The sequence below is a fragment of the Pectinophora gossypiella genome, chromosome 6, assembly GCF_024362695.1.
Source record: "Pectinophora gossypiella chromosome 6, ilPecGoss1.1, whole genome shotgun sequence".
Classification (NCBI taxonomy): Eukaryota; Metazoa; Arthropoda; class Insecta; order Lepidoptera; family Gelechiidae; genus Pectinophora; species Pectinophora gossypiella.
The window spans coordinates 2386615-2408852 of record NC_065409.1 but is presented as its reverse complement, the minus strand read 5'-3'; the positions used below and the strand labels follow the sequence as shown (position 1 = coordinate 2408852).

Sequence of the window (22238 nt, the reverse complement as noted above, 5' to 3'; positions counted from 1 at the left end):
CGTATAAAAAGACTCACCTGTCGGAGGTCGAGAAGCCACGTATGCGGCCAACGTACGATGACGTCGATGCCACGACGCTGGGACAAAATGGCGGAGCAACGTGTCCACGCCACGGACACCAAAACCACACCTAATCGGAACAAATCGCACATTAGAATTCTGACCGCAAACACTAACACTCACGAGTCACGACAGATGACAGAAATGTATAACTTACTTACCAGAATAAAAATTTACGAAGATTTGGCGGCGCGTGCGACGGAGTTGCGGGCCACCGGTCACACGCTTATAAACCGCCTAAAAGAAAAACAATGACAACATATATCGACACTGATAATTACGATTAAAATGCTATAACGCATTATAAAGACAAATTCTCACCCGAAATTCACACTAAAAATCGAAGGTGTGGACACACCCGCTCGGCGGAGCGCTGTCTGGGGAATGCAGCAGCTCGCAGGCGCAGGACTATATAAATCGCCCAATTCAACGCATACGTCACGGACAAAGCTAGTACGACCTCAATCGTCCGTTAGATGACGCCGCCGTCGCACACTCAAAATGCAAGTTATTAACAAGTCCAAGGACAGGAGACAGACCGAAAATTCCCAAATATAATTTTGTATTAAATATTGACACCAACATTCTTCAGCAGCTACTTGACAAGGGACTCCAAGATATAGCCTTCCGCATAATATCGGCACACGCCATCTTCCGGTTACTGGTGGAAAGTCGTCGACTGCGGAGCCCAACGATAGCAAGTCGATGCTCACGGACCTTCCATCGAACAAGGCGAGATGGCGCTGTGTTCAATACTACACAAAAAAGCTATAAAACGGGTCCCCTGTAACTAATCCGGAGGCTGAAAGAAACGGCACTACAATACCTCCCCACCCAAAAGGATTTCCGAGTGAAAAAAAAAAAAATAATTAAAAAATAAAACAAACGAGGAAATCCCAGCTGGCCCTCAGCTGATCCCTCAAACAAACCAAAACTCAAACCTCAACAAAAAATATTCAATTTTAACTTGAAAGAGAAATAATTTTAAAAATTAAAAAAAAACAGACACAAATGCTATTCAAGATAAAGTCGACGAAAAAAAACAATAATCCAAAAAAAAAAAAAAAAATAAAAAAAGTAAAACTATAGCAATGAAAATAAATAAAGGCAAAAAATGCCATTCCGTACAAACAGTAAAAAGCAAATCCTAGAAATACAAAGACAAACTTAAAAACTTGCCGAGAAGGCACATAAACCACCTGTGCTCACCATGAGCACAACAACATCAGATAGCATCCAAGAAATTCTTCGCATCCAAAAATACTTCGCATCCCAAAAATACTTCGCATCCAAGAAATACTTCGCATCCAAGAAATACTTCGCATCCAAGAAATACTTCGCATTCAAGAAATACATCAATAGCGCGCATACGAGCGCCAAAAACATGTCGGTAAGCAAGTCGCAATGACTCATTACAACAATAATACGTGTCCGTAGCAATAACTACGTCCACCAACGAACACTAACGGCTTCAAAAGCCATCAGTCACAACCACCACTCCCTCAACATCTTAAAATGGTGGGGAAGTGACCTCACCTTACAATTGGCGAGTGCTCGACCCCAACCATCAACAAACACTAATGACTTCAACAGCCATCAGTCACAACTACCACTCTCTCGACATCTCAAAATGGTGGAGAAGTGACCTCACCTTACAATTGGCGAGTGCTCGACCCCAACCATCAATAAACACTAATGACTTCAACAGCCATCAGTCACAACTACCACTCCCTCAACATCCTAAAACGGCGGGGAAGTGACCTCACCTTACTATTGGTGAGTGCTCGACCCCAACCATCAACAAACCACACGATTAGGTACTAATCCCTACCTAACGCGAAACAAAAAAATAATAAAAAAAGATATAAAAAAAAAACGACCCAACTTGTTGATGGCGGCGCGGCGTGCCGCCGGTGTGGCCGCGCGTCCACCCGCAAGCTGCTCGGGAATAAAGTTATAAAGAAGAAAAAAAAAAAAAAAAAAAATAAAAATAACTGGATATGTCGACAGTGGCAGTGTGGGGAACCTAGGGAATACCCACACGTTCACCGTCAACAATATAATAGGCCACAATTCGCCAGTGGCGGCGCGGCGAGCCCCACAGCGGCCGCGCGTCCACCAGTAAATCGGCTCCTACAACAACTAACCTAAAAGACAACTAACCTAAATGATTCCCCAACGCTGCCGGTGTACCCACACCTTCAAAATGTGAAGATGTATAGTACAAGTGGTGGCCCTGCACCACGAAATAATACCTCGTAAATTATTTCATCTTTACGTAATAGACGAAATTTAATTAGACGTCCTTCCAATCCCATGATTAAAAAAAAATGAATGACCAATGTACTTTAACAAAGATTTAACTAAGTACTAAGTTTTAAAGAAAAAAATAATCAAAGAATATTTTCATTAACTAAATACCTACTTGAAAAGTAAAAATAAATGCAAATAAACAAAATGCAAATGTAAAAAAAATATAGTTATTTGTAAAACTAACAATGTATAAATGTTGTATATGTAACGTAATTAATCCAATTCAAAAGATTTACTTATTAGAATTTATCCGGTAATAGAATACAAAACTATTAAGCACACAATAGCTCAACAATAAAAGATTGTACCACGTAATACTAACGAGCGTGTAAAAAAAAAACAAAACCAGTTTATTTGCTATAAGCTCAAAAGGAATGCAAGATAGATAACAAGCATGTAGGTACTTATGTATAGCCGTGGTTATACAACCAAGAACTATAATTTCACTAGACAGCAAGTTAAATGTTTAATTGAAATTAGGCCGAAATGCTTTTATAAATTGTTGCATAATTTGAAAGAATTTACAAATTGTAAATAAACCTTGAGGGTATAAAACAAAAATATAATTCTAAACTCACGCCAAGTTTCATAAAATTTTGAAGAAAAAAGCCGTATAGCAAAGCTAAGCAGTAAACTAGCAACAATAATAATTTTACTGAAGAATGTTAAAAATTTAAAGTTACATTAAAAAAAAAACCTTCGTAGGGTATATAATGTTTTGTTTTATAAAAGCAAATTTGTGATAAAAACAAAAAAGTAAGCTCAAAATTTTAAGAAACAATTAAAGAAGTTTAATAATACGGAAAAATAGCTGCAACGCAGTATAATTTTTTTTAACAATGTGATGTTATAAAATGCTATACGAGTTCAAAGTCCAAACTTTAAAAGTATGCAAAGCAAAAGAAATAATATATAATGCAAATGTAAATTTAAAAACACAGTTATACAAAATAGTTTGTAGGTATTTGTAAATTAACTTGTTTCGTTTAAAGCACACATCAATATGAATACGATAAATCTTATCCACTAGGGGGTAAATGAAGAAACACCACCACCACACAATTTGTTCTTTTTACACGTTACAAAAAAAATACACAACGAATGACCAGCCGATCCTCGAGCGAAAGACCGAAGACCGGGGGCGTCCCCTGAACCTTTAGACCTCAGTAATCGGGCGCCATGTAATGTTTTAAAATTTAAGATAGATGATGAAGAAGAAAGTGGAGGTGAAGAAATAAGAAATAAGCAAATGGGTTTACTCGAATTTATTAATCACTAAGAAAACCAAAGTTACACAAAAATATAAGTAGGTATTTGGAACTTTTAAATCCTAAGGGTACATTCCAGGTATTCAAGGCCACTGGTCATTCGTTAAGCATTATTAAATAATAAGAAAGGTATTATAAAAACCTCCCTAGCTCGTTTGCCCTCGGCGGCGGGAAGGAAGCCGAGCCGACTAGAAGCAGCTACCAATAAGCTGTAGCTGTAGCAGTAGCAGAACAGCTGTACAAAACACCCGTCATAGAACAGAACAGCCTTCGTAAAACAGCCGTCACAAAACACCTTCGCAAAACACCTCCTGTGGACAAAACGCACAGGGGTAAATCAAACCTCTAGGGGCGGAGGCACAACCTAACTAACTCCCCAAAATCGTATAAAAAGACTCACCTGTCGGAGGTCGAGAAGCCACGTATGCGGCCAACGTACGATGACGTCGATGCCACGACGCTGGGACAAAATGGCGGAGCAACGTGTCCACGCCACGGACACCAAAACCACACCTATTCGGAACAAATCGCACATTAGAATTCTGACCGCAAACACTAACACTCACGAGTCACGACAGATGACAGAAATGTATAACTTACTTACCAGAATAAAAATTTACGAAGATTTGGCGGCGCGTGCGACGGAGTTGCGGGCCACCGGTCACACGCTTATAAACCGCCTAAAAGAAAAACAATGACAACATATATCGACACTGATAATTACGATTAAAATGCTATAACGCATTATAAAGACAAATTCTCACCCGAAATTCACACTAAAAAATCGAAGGTGTGGACACACCCGCTCGGCGGAGCGCTGTCTGGGGAATGCGGCAGCTCGCAGGCGCAGGACTATATAAATCGCCCAATTCAACGCCTACGTCACGGACAAAGCTAGTACGACCTCAATCGTCCGTTAGATGACGCCGCCGTCGCACACTCAAAATGCAAGTTATTAACAAGTCCAAGGACAGGAGACAGACCGAAAATTCCCAAATATAATTTTGTATTAAATATTGACACCAACATTCTTCAGCAGCTACTTGACAAGGGACTCCAAGATATAGCCTTCCGCATAATATCGGCACACGCCATCTTCCGGTTACTGGTGGAAAGTCGTCGACTGCGGAGCCCAACGATAGCAAGTCGATGCTCACGGACCTTCCATCGATCAAGGCGAGATGGCGCTGTGTTCAATACTACACAAAAAAGCTATAAAACGGGTCCCCTGTAACTAATCCGGAGGCTGAAAGAAACGGCACTACATCCTGCAGACACCTCTTAATTTTATTTGAAGTTATACCCGTCATTTTCTTATCCACCGAATAGGAAAGGGACAGACGATTGAGACAGAAAATGCATTTCTCGGGAATATGGGTTTCCTCATGATATTTTCCTTCACCGCTGAGCACGTGATAAACATTTATGATCCAAACATGGATTCGATAACAAATTCTAAAACCATAGTTTTATGCAAAGAAATAAACTCATTCCGTGTTAGGTCCGTTATCGCCGAGGTCAGGTATTGACCTTAGGTTTAGACCTAGGTCCGATAAACTTGACATTAAAACGGCTGCCATCAATTTACTGCCGGAAACAATGCTTTCGAATAAAGTACTTGAAATAATATATTAAGGCATTAATTTTAGGGTTCCTTATAATTTATAAAATGGAGTTCCATTCCATGCTTACCTCAATAGGACATAGGCACGAGTTTATGTATGTATGTATATTTTATATTTATTTATAGCCAGACAAAGTGGTCGACAAATACTTCAGGATCCTGATACCGACCCCGCCGACGTGGTCGACGTTTTCCCTCATTCGGAGCTTATCGCTATCGGCCTACTTAGGTCGATCGATTCTTTCAAATATAATCCTCACTGACCAACTCCTGAGCCGAGGTTCGCTCCCAAAAGGGCACCCTCAGGTATGTTGTCTTAAACGTTGTACCGGGTGAGAGCCTTCAGCGCTCCCATTTGTCCGGCCAAGTAGTTAATGCCACCTGCGGCAAATCTACAATAAGTCACGTCAAAAAAAAGATTGATTCTTTCAAATATAATCCTGTCCGACGAAGTCCTGAGCTGAGGTTCCCGCCCAACTGGGCACCCTCGGGCCTGTTGTCTTTTTAGTACCAGGTGAGAGTCTTCAGCGCTCCATGTCCTTTGGCAGTATCCAGCCTAGTAGTGAATACCATCTACGCGGCAAATCTGTCATCTTGGTAGCGTTAGCCAGTCTGACCTTCCAACTGTCGAAAGGAACCCAGCCCAATACAGGTTAGGTCACATACCTCCGAAACGCATTCGATAATGTTGGTTTCCTCACGATGTTTTCCTATACCGCTGAACACGTGATAATCACTTACGATCCAAACATGGATTCGATAACAAATTCGAAATTGGTTTAAGCCCGTGCTAGGATTCGAACCTGCGACGTCAAAGTGAGAGTCAAGTTCTTCCAACTGGGCTTCCACGGCTGCAGTGTCAAATCCTTTGGCAAATCCTTTGTGCCTTTGGCGGCTCAATAGTAACCTTGACACCAGGGTTGATGAGGTTGGCAATCCTCAACCCACACGAGAAGAGAGAGAGAGATGAGTGTCAAATCCATATTTTTTTAACGTGACTTATTGTAGATTTGCCGCAGATGGCATTAACTACTTGCCGGACAAATGGGGAGCGTAGGGCTCTCACCCGGAGTCAAATCCATAGTAAATCTTAGTAGGTAAAAGGACCTTATGAAAACGGGATAACGCTAGGTAGATGATGAACAAAGACGTGTAAAATAAAATATTTAGTAACTTTTAAGTCATGCTCAATGACAACACTAATTTTTATTTATTACTATGGCAACATTGTACGTCATTTCCTCTTCTTTTTTCTACTCCATGTTTGCTGTAACGGTTGCGAGTAATTATTTTAAAATAAACCAAAAGTGCTTAATTTCAAACTGGTTTTTATTTCAACATACCATTTAGTTGTACATAAGTTAACGACTATATACAAATGGGGTAGGGAGGTACATCCGTTTCTAGATGATGCTAGATGTTTCTAGAGATAGATGAACTAAGTACCCACACCTCGCCCAACTTTGAATAAAGAAGCTTTTGTTTTTAATACAATTAAATGCAGAACCTTTTTTTTTTAATAAATATATTATAGTTTATTTATGCTGTACAACAGACGTTGAACCTAGACTCACTGAAGTGTAAGACTTAAGTTATTGACCCTATATGGGGTTAAACACCCCACAGTGGTTTTAAACTTGGTTTCCATGACAACCTTTTTTTCTTTGTGGTATTTATTTGTCGACTTTCACGATGTACCTGGGATTGTATGTTTTTTTTTACTACCAAGTCCTGAAGAGAATATCTACAATCATGAACTGTCTCAAAATCATGTTTGTATCATAGATAATTGATATCACGTAGTTTCCAGGATTTGTGGCCGGTTTTTAAATGATTCATTTGGACTCAAATTCAAAAATATCTTTATTCAGTAGGTAACATAGTTACACTTTGAATCGTCATGTTTTACATAACGAACGTCTCATCCGCCTAAAACTACTGCAGCTTGTCACAACCTGTATAGCCGGGGACAAGAAGCTGCAAGAAAAACCTCGGCACAGGGCCCTAGACGTTCTTTTTTTAAAAAAAAATAAAGAAAAGGACTAAAACATAGCTGGCGAGGAATGGGTGTATGTACTAGGATACCTATCTCTCTACATGCTCGAACCGTCTATAGATACATAAGTACATATGTATATAAACTCACGCCTATTTCCCACCGAGGTAAGCAGAGGCTATGGAAATACATTTGCTTCGATCCTGACACACTTCTCTTGTTTCCTCTACATTCATCAATCGTTTCATACACGTACACCGGTTCAGAGTAGATCGTATAAAACTTTTAGCCTTCTAGGTCTTCCTCTATATATACTTATAAGCATTATCTTTCCCAATTCTCAATATTTATAAAGATACTTATATATACTTATATTTTTAACTCTATGTAGATATGGCGACGATGCGACGATTACTCCACCGACAAGAGCGCAGCTCTTAAATAAAGAGAGAGATAAAGTTATAGTGTGGAGTTGTATAAAATAAAATCTTGATTATTTATTTAAATAAAAAAGATATGCTTAGATAACTCGTGCATTTCTTTGTAATAATTGTAATACATTTTTATTGTCACCACTGAGTTTCTGCCTCTTATCTCGTGCCGTGGCTTATAACGACTACCTACTTAAGTAAATAGTAACCGGAACTAACTGATAAACACGACCTCCAAGGCACGGATCATCTTACTTTCGGATCAGCCTGCAGTGACCTAACCAAGTTAGTGATCACTTGATTTTGTACTATTATGTCACCACTGGGATTCTAACTCTCACTTGAGCTAATTATCATTGTTAGTTGTACCTATCCATCAAGTTTCGCCTTCACAAGCTACCTAATTCCTAATTCCGCGTTTCAGCCCGCTTTTCTCGCATTAAGATTTATAATCATGTTTTCCCAACAAAAAATATCCCCTATGTAATTAACAACAGGTACGCGTTATATTAATTACTAACGGATTGTTATCGGAAAAGCACCTGTGATAATAATAATTACGTCCAGTTTACCGACCAATAACCTCAAGCAAGCTTCGAACTGAGGACCAATACCCGATCGCTTGTAAACCTCCCAATTAAAGAAGATCTCTATCGAGGTTTTACGGTAGTTCTACTTAAGGTCATACTAATTTGGTAGAGTAGTTAGTATGCGTGACTTCAACCCTAGCACGCGACTTCACGCCACCGAAATTCTAGGGTACTAAATGGGCCACAAATCAAGCTCTACCACATTCAGCCTACACCTCTGATACTGGCTGGATGTAAACGCCATAACGAGACGCGCCGCCTTGCCGTTCGAACGCGTCGGAAAAATAAATTCAAATATCCGAACTTTTGTTACGTCTATTCGAGGTATTTTATCATTCAAGTTTTAATTGATAAAGTGAGTGAAGTTGGAACTTTGCAAAAATGGAGGGCTGCGGAATGAATTGTATAAAATACCTGTTGGTTGTCTTCAACGGGATTTTTTTGGTGAGTTTTGTTGTTTTTAATTTGTAGGTTAGAATGTTTTCGCGCCTACGATACGAGTAAAGTCGAGTGTTGTTATAAATGTATTGGAGCTGAGATAGAATGTGGTGTGATGTCCGTTTCGAAGAAAGCTATTTTTGACAATGAGTTTTATTAGTTTTGTTGGCGCTTTGACCCAATTGTGTATATTTACGGATATTTTATGAAGTAGGTACTTACCTACCTCTACAAAATTGGTAAGTACGTAGGTTGAGCTCTTAGGATAAAAGTTTACTTTGTAGTTATGTAGGTAAGTATATGATTTAGATTTGAAAATTAACAATCAGTCGTAAAGATTGTAATGAGTAAATACGTGCTTACCTAACACAAAATGTAAATTAAAACGGAAAAGTATTTTTTGGCGGGAACTCGGAAGTTTACATTTACTTCTTCTATTTTCAAAATGTTAATCTTGATAAAATTATCGCTTACATCAAAGATTTTTTTATAAATTTTCCCTGACATAAATTACTTTAATTTTAATTTATTTTTCCGTGAAGGAAGTAATAACCAAGTAAAGTGGTTGGTTTCCTTTAAATGTTTATCTAATGTATTTATAAGGTATACCTAAATTAACATAAGTAACAATTAGAAGTAGGTGAGTACTTATGATACTTATTGGAAATGCCAATAAATAATACAATCTTGTACCTAATTGTTATATACCTATAGGTTACCTATATTCGTAGGTATTCTTAAACGAATATAATGATTGTGATTCTGAGTTGTGATCAAGTGGAATTTACTGTCAGAAAATTCATGAAAATTTTAGTGTTTATTTTTTCATTATTTTCAGTTCCACCAGTACACTTTTGCGACGGATAATTTCACTTGACATCATCTCAGAATCATGGTCTCAAATAGTCTGAAACATCCCTCAAAGTTTTCGTTACGATGTCACTAACACCTGTATAAAACAGCTTACTTATTTATACTTACTTATACATTTTCTTACACTAATAATGAGATCGATAAGTATATATGTATTTTGTATGTGTATTTGTTGTTATTATTATACCTACTTGTCTATCTACTTGGTATTAAAGGTTCCTGTGTATATATTTATTGTAAGTACCTAAGTATCGTGAGAACAAAATATATCCCTCAACAATAAAATAACCCGCAGCCACTCCTGATGATTATCCCAAAACTGATGATGATGAATTATATGGTAATTGATGATGATGATGATTTGGGTTGTACCAGTTTGTGAATATTTCGTCGCAAAAGTATGGAATTGGAAATAATAAAAAAAATATGAATACTGCGACGGGAAATTCCACTTAATATTAACTTAGAATTATGAGTTGAATCATACCCCACAGTATTCGGTACGGTGCTACTAACACTCTGTATATGTAATTAAATGGAATGTATAACAAGATAATTATCGTCATAAATGACATCAATATTCAAATTTAGTGATAATAACCGTAACGGACTTCGTAAACACGTTTATTAGATTCAAATTAAAAAGTTTGACGATAACATTACTTTTCAAAACGCATTCTTAATTTAAATTCTTTTGATGACGACATTCTTTAATTATCATAAATCATATTTTTTATAATTATTAATGTAGTCTGCGTCTATTATTTTTTTATGCCTATTACTATTATCATTGGCGTAAAATGTTAATAAAATCATGTTTAAAAGTAGGCCGACGGGTCGATGTTACTTATTCCTTATGGCATTCAAGGCTCGACACCTTTGCACCCAGTATGGGTATAGTCAGGCATAATTTATTAGGTTACCAAATACGTGCAGGTCTTGTTTTTAGGCCTACTGTGATTGACAATTGGTTGGTAATTTATTGCTTAGGGTTTTTTGTTTAGGTAAATTATACATACTATAAGTACTACTATGGGGCTGGAAAAAAGATTATTTCTCGGTTTAGTGATATCTAGGAACTTATAAGATTAGTTATCATTATTTTTTTACCTAGCGTTATCCCATTTTTCACAGGGTCCGCTTACCTAACCTGAAGATTTGACAGGTCCGATTTCTTATAGAAGACTGACATGAACTGACACTTCCAATGGGAATCGGCTTTAGACGCCGGACTTGGATTACTTAGCCAGTACCGATGAAGTGATAAAAGTTCTCAATTCATTCGTTCAATCGGCTTGCCGAACTTCATGTGACGTCAAGAATCGGGTATCGCCATCTTGGCTGACAGAATCAAATCGATCTTCGATTTGCTCTAATCTGAATCAGCTTCGTCTTACCCGGAAGGGCCCCTGAAGGGAAAATCAGCCCAATACAAGTTCGGACACATACCTCCGAAACGCATTTCTCGGAAATGTGAACTTTATAAGCTAGTAAAATACGTAATTAAGGTCTTACCGAAAGTCAGTTTAGGTCCTCGTACTTTCGCCATTATAAACACTTAAATAAGTAAGTACTTTAAAAAAGTTCACTTAACGTTCTGTTTATTAAACAACACTGTTTTTCGAAAGGCAAACTATCCAATTCTTTAAACAAACGATTTTGAGACATACTCAAACGAATAGAATCGATTTTCATCACTTCCCTAAAGTCTTTATCAAGCAGACTGAATATTATACTCTCGTAACCTTAACACTGGAATATGAACTTGAAATAAATAAAAATGGACTTAAAATTAATGTTTTTAATCCAAAATTAATATTTTTTTACAAACAATTTATGTTTTTACGCGAAATTAAGTATTTCTTTTATATAAAATTAATGTTTTTACGCGAAAAACAAGCGTAAAGCACAGTTTTCTATCAACATTTCCGTGTTTATGTGGACGGATGGCAGTTTTAATGGACACTTGATTCATTGCCAATGGTACCGGTTTTCCCTTCTGGGTTGTGGCTATGACGTGTTGACAACCAAAACCATGTGATGTGAAGCCATACACGTATCTCTGTGGTTTTTAGGGTTCTGAGTTCCAAGCTAAAGTAAAATTAAAGGTTACAACCTAGTAAGTGCATCGCGGACTAAAGTCTAACCTAAAGGAATACGAAATTAATTCTGTCTGTTAAGCCGAATTGAACCGATTGAGATGGAATTTGGTATGGAGAGGGAGCTGTAAGGGAACCGTGGTAGTCCAGTTGGTAGAACGCTTGCCTCTCTCTTTGAGGTCGCACGTTCGAATCCACAGGCCTAAACCAATAATTGTCGATTTTTTTTTTTGAGTTTTGTTTTTAATTATCGAATATATTATTGTCGAATTTGTTTTCGAATTCATGTTTGGATCATAAATGATTATCACGTGCACAGCGGTGAAGGAAAACATTGTGATGAAACCAACATTCCCGAGAAATGCATTTTTGGAGGTAAGTGACCTAACATGTATTGGGCTGGTTTGGGTTTTCCCTTGGCGGGTTGGAAGGTCAGACAGGCAGTCGCTTTTGTAAAAAACCAAACCTGTCAATAAATTTTCAGGTTAGATAAGCGGACCCTGTGGAAACAGGTATAAAGCTAGAAAGATGATAGCCGGGGAAAAGTAACTGCGGGAAATAATCTCTTCTACTTTTTTCTTTAATTAACGACCTCCGTGGTCCAGTGGTTGATCGTTGGGCTCACGGTCCGGAGGTCCCGGGTTCGAATCCTGGTGGGGACAATATCACAAAAATCACTTTGTGATCCCTAGTTTGGTAAGGACATTACAGGCTAATCACCTGATTGTCCACAAAGTAAGATGATCCGTGCTTCGGAAGGCACGTTAAGCCGTTGGTCCCGGTTACTACTTACGTAAGTAAGTAGTCGTTAAGTAGGTAGGCGGCTCAATAATAACCCTGACACCAGGGTTGATGAGGTTGGTAATTCACCTCACAACCCACACGATAGAAGAAGAAGAAGAACTACTTTCATATTATATTTAATATTTTTTTACCTTTGATGGGTTTGCTCTTGACCCCAGACTTGCCCGAAGGCATTGACGAGGCCTAAGATGGAGCGAGCTCGCCCAGAAGGTGCCTGTTCACTGTGGCCTTGAAAGCACCCGGGTTATATGTTTTTTTTTTTATTTACGGGTTTCGGGTTATTTACTTTAACTCATTTTTAATTTTCTTTAAGTAAGTATCACTTTCCAAATTATTATTCGGGACTGTCAATACAAAAGTCCAAATCACACTTAGCCAGTTTTTTTTTAATTATCAAGGCATCGGTACTTTCCTGAGGCAAAATAGATATTACTTCAGTTTTGTGTACCTACTCCTGACAAGTCACTTACGGGAAAAACTCAATGATTAGTATACCTACTTGGATTATAGAGGGAAAATGAAGTTAGGTTACTAACGAAGATACAAACTTTGAATCAACAGGAAGCATAAGTGGTAAGCCCCGTTTCTTCAAACTAAAACCATAGAATAATGGAATAATACGTATAGAATGACAACTCTCAACTCCCCACCAGCAGCTTGAGTTCATTAAATAATTGATCAAATAGGTACCTACTTTTATAAGTTGAGTCATAATATTCCGCACAGGCTAAAGCAGACGAACTGCATTTGAACTGCAAGGCTGATGCAAAATAGTTAAACAATTTTCAGACTTTCCAGGCTACGTTCACCAGAAACAATATAGATGACGGTGTATGTAATGGCAGAAGCATTAGAAAAATAATAATTGCTTGATATTTGGATCACACATAGAATTATGTTGCTTCCTATAGGTAGCAATCTAAATAAAATAAAGATAAAATATAGAAGTAATACTGGGTGGAAGATACATCTGCCCGGGCGTAATTAAACGGGTCATCATTTATACCCAAAGACAAACATAAACAATGGCCCCGATTCCTGCAGACACCTCCTAATTTTACTTTAAGTTATACCTGTCATTTTCTTATCCGCCGAAAAGGAAAGGGACGGATGATTGACAGCTCTTAATTTTAGGAAGAATGAGTAAATAAATGAATAACCCGGGCGAATTTTTAGACGGTTGTTTTAGATTTGTGCTTAAAATTGACGTGTGTTCCATAAATTTTATGCTTGTCGATTACCCGTCCCTTTCCTTTTCGGCGGATAAGAAAATGACAGATATAACCTAAAATAAAATTAGATGGTATTTACAGGAATTAGCACCAATGTATATGTCTGTTATCCATGACATTAAAAGGTTAAACGAAGGAAAATCTGTACAACGCCATCTATATATTTACAAGAGGAACATATCAAATATGTGTATAGTTATATATAATAAACTTCCCACCGTATTTAAGAACATGACCAAAGCTGCTTTAAAAGTTAATTTGACAAAATGGTTGCTACAACATTGCTTTTATAGTATTAAGGAATTTCTAGATAAAAAAACTAAATTTTGACATTGTTAATTAGAGTTTTATTATTATTTTATTTTATGATTGATTTGTATTATATAATTATTATTTAATTGTAGATGAATGTGTAGCAACAACATAAATTTGCATGCTTACTTGTAAGCTGAAAACACGGACTACTTTATACAATTACATCTGTAAATACTGTTTTCTGGCAAATAAATTATCGACGGATCGCAGCGGCGCTGCGGCTGGGGTGCAACATATGCGAGCCACATCGATGTGTTTGTGGCAGCATGGTCGAGGCGAATGGACACCATGGCTTGGCATGCAATAAATGCGCAGGTAGAATGTCTCGTCACCAGACAATCAATGCCATATTAAAACGAGCCGTGGCGTCAGCGGGTGTGCCGTGCGTTCTGGAGCCGCCAGGTTTGTCCCGTTCTGACGGTAAGCGGCCGGACGGTCTCACGTTGATTCCGTGGAAAAAAGGGCGATGTCTTGTGTGGGACGCCACATGCGTTAGCACGTATGCGGCTTCTCATATAAGAGGAACCAAACGTGCTGCTGGCTCAGCAGCCGAGGCAGCGGCCGGTCTCAAGCACGGTAAGTACGCCAACCTGGAATCGACGTATGACTTTGTGCCGTTTGCCGTCGGAACGGCGGGGACTTGGGGTTCTGAAGCGAAGTGCTTTATCAGAGAGGTGGGTAAGCGGCTAAGGGAGCAGGGGGGCGACTCCCGGTCCGGGCATTACTTAGCGCAGCATATTTCTCTCGCCATCCAACGGGGCAACGCTGCGAGCGTGATGGGCACATTCGGTCGAGAGGTGATAAAAGGGAGCATTTTTAATTGAGCTTTTTAATTTAGTTTTAGTAGTATAGTTTTAATCCTTATTTTTGCGTTTATTACCTATTCTTATTTTTAGTATAGATATATTTCAATAAACACAAACTTTTAATAAATTATTCTTATTCTTATTCTTTTGGTTTTGAGGAACGTATCCTGGAAAGTCCCTCATTGGTGCTAATTCCTCCACCTCCTAACTTTATTTTAAGTCATACTTCTCTCTCTCTCTCTCTCTAATTAAGAGCTGCGCTCTTGTCGGTGGAGTAATCGCCATTCCTCTTCCCGCCAAAACCTTCACCTGATACGACACGACCTGCACTTTCTCTTTTATTTGGTTCATAAATGTTCTCCTAGGTCTACCCTTTCCTGTCTTCTCTTCAATTTTTCGAAAAAAAAAACAATTTTTTCAATTTTTTTATTTTTTCCAAAAGTGCTGGAAAGAGTTGAAGAAAAGAGAACCATTTTGAAGACTATAGAGAACTGGAGAGGAAATATGATTGGCCACCTGATACCTGATTCATTTATAACAAACATTATAGAAGTCATACTTATATCAGTCATTTTCTTATCCGCCGTAAAGGACAGGGACGGTTATTTTTACGTATTACCATAAATATGACCATAGGCTAACACTATGTAATATATTGTATGTTCGTTTCGTGTTGTTTCTCAGTAATTTGTACACAGGTACTTAGTTACATAATAATTACTTACCTACAACTATTACAATGTCACGACAGTTTGCAAATCTGCAGATGTATGGAAAGATCCAGAATAAGTATTTAAATTATACATATTCAATAAATATTTTACGTTCGGCCGTCGCTTTTGTAAAAAACCGGGCCTGTCAAATCTTCAAGTTAGGTAAGCGGATCCTGTGAAAACGGGATAACGCTAGGGAGATGGCTCACGATCTGGAGGTCCGGGTTCGATTCCTGATGGGGACGCTGGTGAAAAACACTTTGTGAAACCTTTGTTTGGCTAGAAGATTGCAGGCTGAATCACCTGGATATCCGAAAAAGTAAGATGATTCCGTGCTTCGGAAAGCCGGGCTGCTAGACTACTACTACAAATGCCTCCACAGTGGAACAGCGTGGTGGAGTATGCTCTATACTCCCTCCGATTGATTGAGGGGAGGCCTGTGCCCAGCATTAGGACGTATATAGGCAGTTTATGTTATGTTTTTATGCAAAGAAATAATGTACAAGAAAGTGTGAAAAAAAACACAGAATGGTTTGTAGTTATAATTGTACTATTATACATTTTTTTGGCAATATTACTCGATATAAATACTTAAGAACCCGGATGAGAGCCCTCAGCGCTCCCCATTTGTCCGGCCACGTAGTTAATGCCATATGCGGCAAATCTACAATAAGTCACAAAAAAATCCTTATCCCTAGTAAATTATAAAATAGTCGATGGACTGACGTAATGTTGGTCACGGCCTGATTCCAAATATAAATACTACGTCATACCCAATGGGGCTGGACAGCAGAAACACAAACGAATTATACATTCAATAATTATCATAGTTCAGATATAGAACAGTCTTTCCATTGAATAAAATGTTTTAATGACTTCTTTGTACGGAGTAGGAAAGTTTTAGAAATATTTAATTATTCATTGCACCTTAGATGTTAGAAACAGGAGCAATTCAGCTCCTGTCACGTCACAAATAAGCTTACGTCACTGAATGGTTTGCACGGGAGGAAAAATAATTTGAACGGATAACGTCAGCGGTTTGATACGTCACTTTTAGCGCACCCCGGACACTTCATACAAACAACTTCGTTTTACACAGACGCTAAACATTGACATTATCGTACGGTCACAAGTACTAATATGTATACATACACTTTGCAACCATGTCACATTAACTTTTCTGACAAATTAAACCATAAGCCTCATTAAATGTCAAATATGATAGTGCGACAGGGTTTTAAAATGGGTACATGATATTGCTCATGACTGTACACGCGCATCTGTGTGTGTGACGTCTGACACCATACGATTCAACTTAATACGACCAATAGCTTAACGTGCCTTCCGAAGCACGGAATCATCTTACTTTTCCGGACAATCAGCTAATTCAAGCCGGCAATGTCCTACCCAAACAAACTACCCAAAAAGACAGCCTCATATAGTGATTTCGACAATATATTTTATGAGGTATTTATATACTTATTAATTATAATTATAACTATGACGTTGCTTTTTGTTCCAACAATAAAATGTTATAAAATCTCCTTAAACGATTATTTATTTAAATATTCAATGACGTAATACTTGAGTCACGCTCAACGTAACAAGCGTTCAACATGGGAATTAATATTTTCAAAGTAAACAAGTCTTTACATACGATTTGTTAAATTATATAGTCAAGCCACAACAGAGGTGAAAACGTGAATTTTACAATAAGTAATAACAGCCTTTGAATGATGTTTAGATGCTTTCAACAACATAATCATAAACTGCTTATACAGGGTGTTAGTGACATCGTAACGAAAACTTTGAGGAATGATTCAGGCCATTATTCTGAGTTGATATCAAGTGGAATTTTCCGTCGCAAAATTATGGAACGGAAAATAATTTAAATAAGCTCTAAAATTTTCATGACTTCTCCGACAGGAAATTCCACTTGATATCGACTCATAATCATGGTCTGAATCATCCCCTTCAGTATTCGTTACAGTGTCACTAACACCCATACCTACTTGTATGGCTACTGTATGTACTTGTGTGGGGTATAAGTGACATCGTAACGAATACTGAGAGGGATGATTCAGCTGATTATTCTGAGTTAATATCAAGTGGAATTTTCCATCGCAAAAGTATAGAATTGAAAATAAATTTAAAAAACTAAAAAAATAACATGAATTTTGCGACGGAAAATTCCACTTGATATTAACTCAGAATCATGGCCTGAATCATCCCTCTGAGTATTCGTTACGATGTCACTAACACCCTGTATACGTCCCACTGCTGGGCACAGGCCTCCCCTCAATCAACCGGAGGGGGTATGGAGCGTACTCCACCACGCTGCTCCACTGCGGGTTGGTGGAGGTGTTTTTTACCGCGTTACGTCATCCGACACTGCATTGCCATTTCGTAAAAAAAAATTACCCACGTCCAATGTTTTCAATTTACTTGCAAGGAAATTTTGTACTTTTAGTAAAAGATTTACGTACGGTTGTAATGATTTTTATATATGTGACAATGTGTACATTAGTCAATAATTCACTTAATTTTCAAGAATAAAATTTACAGCCTTGAAATGTTGGAGATACCAATTGAATGGTAACACTTACGTCATCAATAGGCTAGCAATGGCGGCTTGTCATAGGATTGAGCATACCTGGTCTTCTTATACCATGAGCTTCGTTACATCAGCCGCTGGGCGTCCTCGGCGCTTCTCCTTAATTTGTCTCCGTTCTTACGGTCATGTCCAATATGAAGTATGGATAAACTTTAGCACCATGTCACATTAACTTTTTTGATAAATGAAACGTAAGTCTTACTAAATATCAAATATCTTAATGCGACAGGGTGCTAACGTAGGTACACATGTGTTCAGAAACAGCTGAACAATTAAAATAGCTGACTTAAAAGGATCACAGAAAGGAAATGGCGAGGCAGTTACGAATTTTTGCCCAAAAAATGGGGTATATTTGAGTAAATCTCGCTTTATAATAGCCCCACTAGGCTTGTGGTCACGCAATGGCTCAATCAAGCCACCTTTATGGAGAAAATTCTCAGAAACTACTTGGTAATAAATGTTGAACTGAAATGAAATACGCAACTGGTTTATACCTCAGTGGTGCTGTTGTAGGGGTCAACATATAATGGTGCCTATTCGGATGCGCACAAACTTAACCTAATTTTAGTTTCAGATCTGAAGCTAGTGTCGTCCTTCACTTACAATAAGTGCAAGAATGAGATAGAGCTAATTCTACTCCTGTCAAATTGAGCTAGTGGTTGCCCGAATCCGCTGCAATGTCTTTCTTCGTGAACGGAACTGTGAATAAGGGTAGTTTCCAATTTATGAATTAAGTAACAATCAGTACGACGACGTTTGACGGCTTTTATTGATGACGTCACAGGACAGTATTTCCATACAAACTCCGAAGAAAACTTTCGTTTTGACGTTTCGAAAAAAGTATCTCATGTGACTAGGTTGTCAAGTAGCCTATTTAATAATTATCGAACCAATTAAAAAGTCTGCAAATATACAAATCAAATAATGTTCTGTTTCACATTCGATTCGACAATTCGTGAAGGCTAACTTTTTGTGCTTAAAAAGTTAAAATATGCTACAAAAGACGCCGCCGTCGCCTGTTAGGGTTGCCCCGTTAAAATTAAATGTGACAATAATTGAATGGAAAATGTTTGTCGAACGCTCACAAAGAGTCTTTTCATTTAATTTGATGAGTCAAACGTCAATAAAGACTAATGATATTAACATTAAAGAGGTCGTTGTTAGAGGAGTGGGTACGGGCTCGTCAAAAATATGTTTACGTCAGCATAATTTCATAAACATAAGCATAAACATGTACCCCGCTATGATTGATTTAATTTTGATTCGATTTTTGAAATCATAATTACAAATAGAGTTGTCATAATATAACTAAAGCTTGTCTATAAAGTCTGTGCTGACGTGTCATATTTATATACGTTCCTGTACACACATAATGTTACATAGAATAGAATCGATCGATCTAATCTTCACTGATACATCACTATGGTAATGAACGTTACAACACTAGCTTACGTACTTTGACAAATTTTATTTTTACCGCGCATTGAGGCTATTGTACTTTACATTTAGAGGATAAACTTATTCTAAGGTGGGCAAAGGCGGCTTTATCGCTAAGAGCGATCTCTTCCAGACAAACACCTCTCTCTTCGGCAGAGGATACTTACTGACAGATCCACTTTTATCTTTTTTCTGTTGTGTAAAATATCTGTACATTTGACTGTTGACCAAGGTTCACAATATCGATTATTTAATCATATGCTTATGGTGAGTGCTAGGCTAGCGCACTTAAATGCCTAGGTCGAATGGTACTACATACCTAAGTAATTATATACGAGTCAAATGGGACGCTCAATGCAAAGGTGAAGATTTGTTTAGTAAACATGTCAAAGTAGTCTGCAAAAAGGAATTACTCGCATAATAGTTTCATTAAGATCCCGCAATCATTTTTGTCTCATGGTTGTCTGGAAGGAATCACTCTAAGCGATAAGGCCGCCATTTGCCATGTACCTAGTTAAGTCTCTAAAGCATATTTGTATTTGTATGGTTTAAAATTACTGCTGTTTTTAAACAGTTGACATTAGATTCATTTTAATCAGTAGATAATATTTTTCCAAAAAATTAAAACTTACGCTATCAATTTATTCGTATTCTTCACATGAAATTACACCTATCTCAACAAGCATTACGCATGCGTATGACGATCATTGAATCTTTTTACTAAGTACCTAATATATTTACAACTGTTTATAAGTAAGTACTTACCTAGTACTTAGTTATAAACAGATTTGTAACGTTATAAAATAATAGGTACCTACTTATAAGGAAACATTAGCATTCGTTGTAAGTTGTATTATAAAAACCGAACTAAGAATAAAGAAAAGAATTTGAGTCACGATAATACCAAGCCCCTTTTGTACCAACAAACAATCACATCACAAATAAATGCTCAACCTGACCCTGAGAAAGATGACATCTGACGAATTCCAATCCGCTATTAATAATTCAATACAAATATTCTCGTATTTTGTCAACCCTGAACGATTAGATCAGAGGCAGTTGTGTAACCAAAATTATCGTGCCCACAAAACTCTTTGAGGCGCCTCTGAGTCATGCATAACCCAGCCAATTCAAATACACAATGTAATCATTCAGATCTTAAGACAATAACGCCTTCTTAAATTATCAAATTAGAGCACGCGTAAAAATCCTACCAAGTTTAATATACACCACTATCAATGAAAATACGAACTGTAAGAGTTTCCGATTTCGCGTCGTTATACAAAAATATTATAATACGGCGGAAATAAAATGTTACACGTTGCGATTGCGAAACTCAATAAGCTTAGGTCATATTGTTTTAGGCGTGTTCTACCGGCGCAAAATCTTTTAATCTTCGTCCATGTGGACTTTTGATTAGCTTTAGACACGCGTGATGGCGTTTTTAAATCTGGAACGGAGTTCATTTGTTTTTATGTCATGCGTTCATGTGGTTTGGCGTTTGCTCGACGAATTTTGAATATGGAATAGGTAATTTATTTCTTTTTTGGGTATTTTTTCTTTTCTATTGTTTAATCTATTATTATAAGGCCTTACAATAGTAACCCTGACACCAGGGTTGATGAGGTTGGTAATTCACCTCACAACCCACACGATAGAAGAAGAAGAAGGCCTTACACATAAGGAATTTTGAGCCGGGGGTTAAAAGGTACACCAATATTAAACCATGCCTATCTTGACCTTTCGTACTTTAAAGAACAATTATATTATTAATAGTTTATATGGAATCGGACTCAAACCTGTAATTAAAGGACATATACACCTACCAGCTTAGGATGGAACTAGAAACTTCTTACTTGATACCACATAGCCCATTATTAAAGAACATCTGCTACCTCTCCCGTCATTTATTTTTTATATCTATTACTCAACTCATACGTATTTATAGTACTTATTAAAAGATATAAGTATTAGTTCATACACATTTATATTGACATCCAACATTCATTATACACTTACATTTGATTCGATTATCTACCAATTACCAGCATTTATTCAATTACGACTACTATAATCAAATATTTGTAGTTTAACCATGACTAATCCTTTTCGCTCCCATCAACATTCTTTCTTGTTTTCTTCTTAAAAATAAAAAAACGGAACACGTTCAGCTGCTTATCTTCCCGGCCATCATCATCTCCTTAGGAACATCCCGTTTTTTACAGGGTCCGCTTACCTAACCTGAAGATTTGACAGGTTCGGTTTTGTAGCGACTGTCTATCTCACCTTTCTGTCTTCCCGGGCATAATTGTAAAAACAAACAGGGGAATTGTGTCCTTTTTCACATGATTGACTTTAGGTCAATTCCCTTTGTCATTATAACGTTCGTCTTATCCATCTTAGGACTTCGTATAGTTCGTATCAACAGTGGCTGCAAGTAATTAGTGCTATATGTTTGTTATGTATGTACGTATATGTTATATTCTAAGAATTTCCACTATTCAACAGTTGTTATAGTAGTCATAAGTCTGAAAATAAAGCTCGAGCGCCCGTCATAGAGACTACAACCGGGTCACAGATCTGGGTCGCCGTATGACAGCACCCGGTCGATACCATCGTTTATTG

General features: G+C 37.6%; 2 protein-coding genes across 2 annotated transcripts in view; one reads left to right on the top strand and one right to left on the bottom strand.

Annotated features, from left to right (window-relative positions):
• The window catches only part of LOC126367346 (uncharacterized), a 42279-nt gene extending 30863 nt beyond the window's left edge, over positions 1-11416 (bottom strand). The window contains exon 1 of the mRNA XM_050010836.1: positions 11109-11416. Within this exon, the coding sequence (XP_049866793.1) occupies positions 11109-11142 (34 nt within the window). The 5' untranslated portion in view covers positions 11143-11416. The remainder of the gene's footprint in view (positions 1-11108) is intronic.
• Positions 8501-22238, top strand: part of LOC126367371 (23 kDa integral membrane protein-like) — a 43780-nt gene continuing 30042 nt past the window's right edge. Inside the window, exon 1 of the mRNA XM_050010872.1 lies at positions 8501-8726. Coding sequence (XP_049866829.1) covers positions 8664-8726 — 63 coding nt within the window. The 5' untranslated portion in view covers positions 8501-8663. The remainder of the gene's footprint in view (positions 8727-22238) is intronic.